The sequence below is a fragment of the Fragaria vesca genome, unplaced genomic scaffold, assembly GCF_000184155.1.
Source record: "Fragaria vesca subsp. vesca unplaced genomic scaffold, FraVesHawaii_1.0 scf0512996, whole genome shotgun sequence".
Taxonomy (NCBI): Eukaryota; Viridiplantae; Streptophyta; class Magnoliopsida; order Rosales; family Rosaceae; genus Fragaria; species Fragaria vesca.
The window spans coordinates 54,231-56,827 of NW_004443408.1; the positions used below are offsets into that span (position 1 = coordinate 54,231).

General features: G+C 32.5%; 1 protein-coding gene across 1 annotated transcript in view; it reads left to right on the forward strand.

The window, feature by feature from the left end:
* Positions 1-432: 432 nt before the first annotated feature.
* The window catches only part of LOC101315013, a 4,721-nt gene continuing 2,556 nt past the window's right edge, over positions 433-2,597 (forward strand). Inside the window, exon 1 of the mRNA XM_004309596.1 lies at positions 433-807. Within this exon, the coding sequence (XP_004309644.1) occupies positions 776-807 (32 nt within the window). The 5' untranslated portion in view covers positions 433-775. The remainder of the gene's footprint in view (positions 808-2,597) is intronic.

The following is a 2,597-nucleotide window of genomic DNA, read 5'->3' on the forward strand; positions in this document are numbered from 1 at the left end:
AGAACATGCATTGGCACATATGCAAACCCCAAAGAGGTACGTACTGATTATTTAAGTGATCGAGACGAGCGATATATGATATATATGAAGTCTAAACTGAGTGACAAAGGGCGCAAGCTATGTTTAAACACTTTAGTGCTCTTACTATCCTCCGTTCCTACAATCATATATTCATATATATCAGCAAATAATCATGATTACAAGCAAACCCTAAATAGAAATAAATAAGATACAAAGTGATGGAGGAAGTGATACGATTTATTTTCTAATTTGTTTAGAATTGATCAATGGTAGCTAGATTGGTAAAGTTATGATATATAAAGCAACGAGTACTTTACCTTTTGTATTCTTACTTTACCTTTTGTATTCTTAAAGCTCTCTCTCTCTCTCTAAGAAAACAAAGAGGAATCATGCCTGCCAGCCAAAGAAAAAGAAAAGAAGATGATTTTTCCAATAGTAAATAACTAAGATGGAAAAAGAAGCACAGTTAGCACACACCGGCATTGCCAAGTGAATCATGTACGTAGCTCATATATCTCAATCATCCCCATCTTAGTTTGAGTTGAGTGGTCGACTGGTCGGCCATGCTAATTGTAGCCAAAGCAATAGAGAAAAGGCTCCTCCGGATCCTCTCCTAGCTTGAGTGCTATAGCTCTCTCATTCTCTCAAACCCAGAAATCAATTGAACCCAAATGAAACTAATTCCTTCTTGTTCTCTTTCCTCTTACTCTTCATCACCTCTCTCATATATTTTCTCTTTGACCTAGATTTGTTCATGCACGATCCAAAGAACTCACAACCAGCAAGGTATGCCAAAGTAACTCTCTCTCTCTCTCTCTCATATTACTGTCATATTACGTATAGATAGATCCATTTGTTCTCAACTTGGTACATTTGTTCTACTGAAAGTGAGAGAGAGATCCATTAATTATCTTTAATTTAGTTGCACAGCTATTGCCACCCTATTGTTTTCTTAATTCATCCTACAAACACATTTTCAACCTATATTTTCCATTTTTGTCCTTAAAATTGTAAAACTAATAAAAGTAAAAGCATAATACAAAAACCAAAAATTAAGAAAAAAAATATCAAAATCAAAATAAACTGCATAATCCAATTGGTTTCTTCTTCTGCTTTGCTTATGTGAAACCTTCTTCCGTCTATAGGTTCACCAACAATAAAAATTCTCTCTTTTCTGAATCTTTCTCTCTTTAAAACGAAGGTCTCTCTCTTCCTACAATTTCACTTTCCCATCTGTTGACCTGTATCTTGAATTCATGTTCACAACTATTTCTTTGGTTTTCTTAATTTTGAGTCTCTCTTCCAATTTATGTGAGAGATATTATGCACTATATCTACTTTTTCCGGTTTAGGTTTTCTTTAGTTTCAATTGTGAGTGAGATTTGTAATCGAAAGACTATATATGCAGTTTATTTAATATATATTTTTTTCAGTTTGAGTTTTCTTTTTTAGTTTTGAGTTATATATTTTCTATTAAATTATATTAAGGGTGAAACTGGAATATCATGATTTTTAGGGTGAACTATCTTATTCAGTGTCGAGTTTCGATTTGAAGAGCTTTTTCTTTTTTCTTTTCGTTAGAAGGTCAGAATTAATTGGAATCTCTGTTTTCATTTAATAAAGGTCCAAATTGGAATCTGCAGTGATCGGCGTCCTCTAAACTCTAAAAGACCCGGTCAAGTCAATTGCTTTCCACACCCCACAGATCCCTTTTACATTTCCGATTCTGATCGAGTTTAATAACAATAAATGTTTTCATGTTTTTCATGTTCCACATTTGAACTATATGACGTATTTCAGTTTAGGCTTAAAATTATTGAAGTTCCCCACATTGTCCGACCTGATGTTATAATGACTCTCCAGTCTAAGAATCTATCCAAAAACACGATTTTTTTTTTAAGCTCATAATATTAGTTCTCGATTTTTTTATTTTTTATTTTAAATCAAAACCATGTTTGAAATTATAATTGAGATCGATACCATGCAAGTTTTTCGTCCCTTCTGTAATCCTAGCTTTTATAGGAATAAAGTAAAGGAACAAGGTAAAAAAGTTATTAACACTTTGGAAACAAAACCTTACTGCATACTTGTATAGGTTTTTGCATGGCATAGTTCACTTTAGTGACTTGCTACTAAAAGCAAACATTACGTCCAGAAAGGTCTAGTTAGTTTTGAATTAATATCATGGTGATTTAGGCATTAATTTGAGCTATTGTTATTAACGCAGCTGGAAATAAGGTGGGCTATAAACCCTAGAAAATTAAGATAGAGAGTTTACAAGCATAAACTCATAGGTAGAACTCTTAAATTTACCAGAAAATAAGATAAAACTCTTAAGTTTTATTGATAATAATATGAATGATTGATGAATTGAATTATAAAACGTAAAGAGTGTCTTATATTAGGCCTGAGATAATACCCATTTGGTACTAATTATTAGGCCTTGTTGACCATTCCAATAAAAATCTGTTTACTGTGCCCAATTACATAAATTTTATGATAAAGACTAAAATATCCTTAACCCTATTAATAACCATCTAATCTTTCTCCTCTCACCGATCAGATCTCTCTCTCTC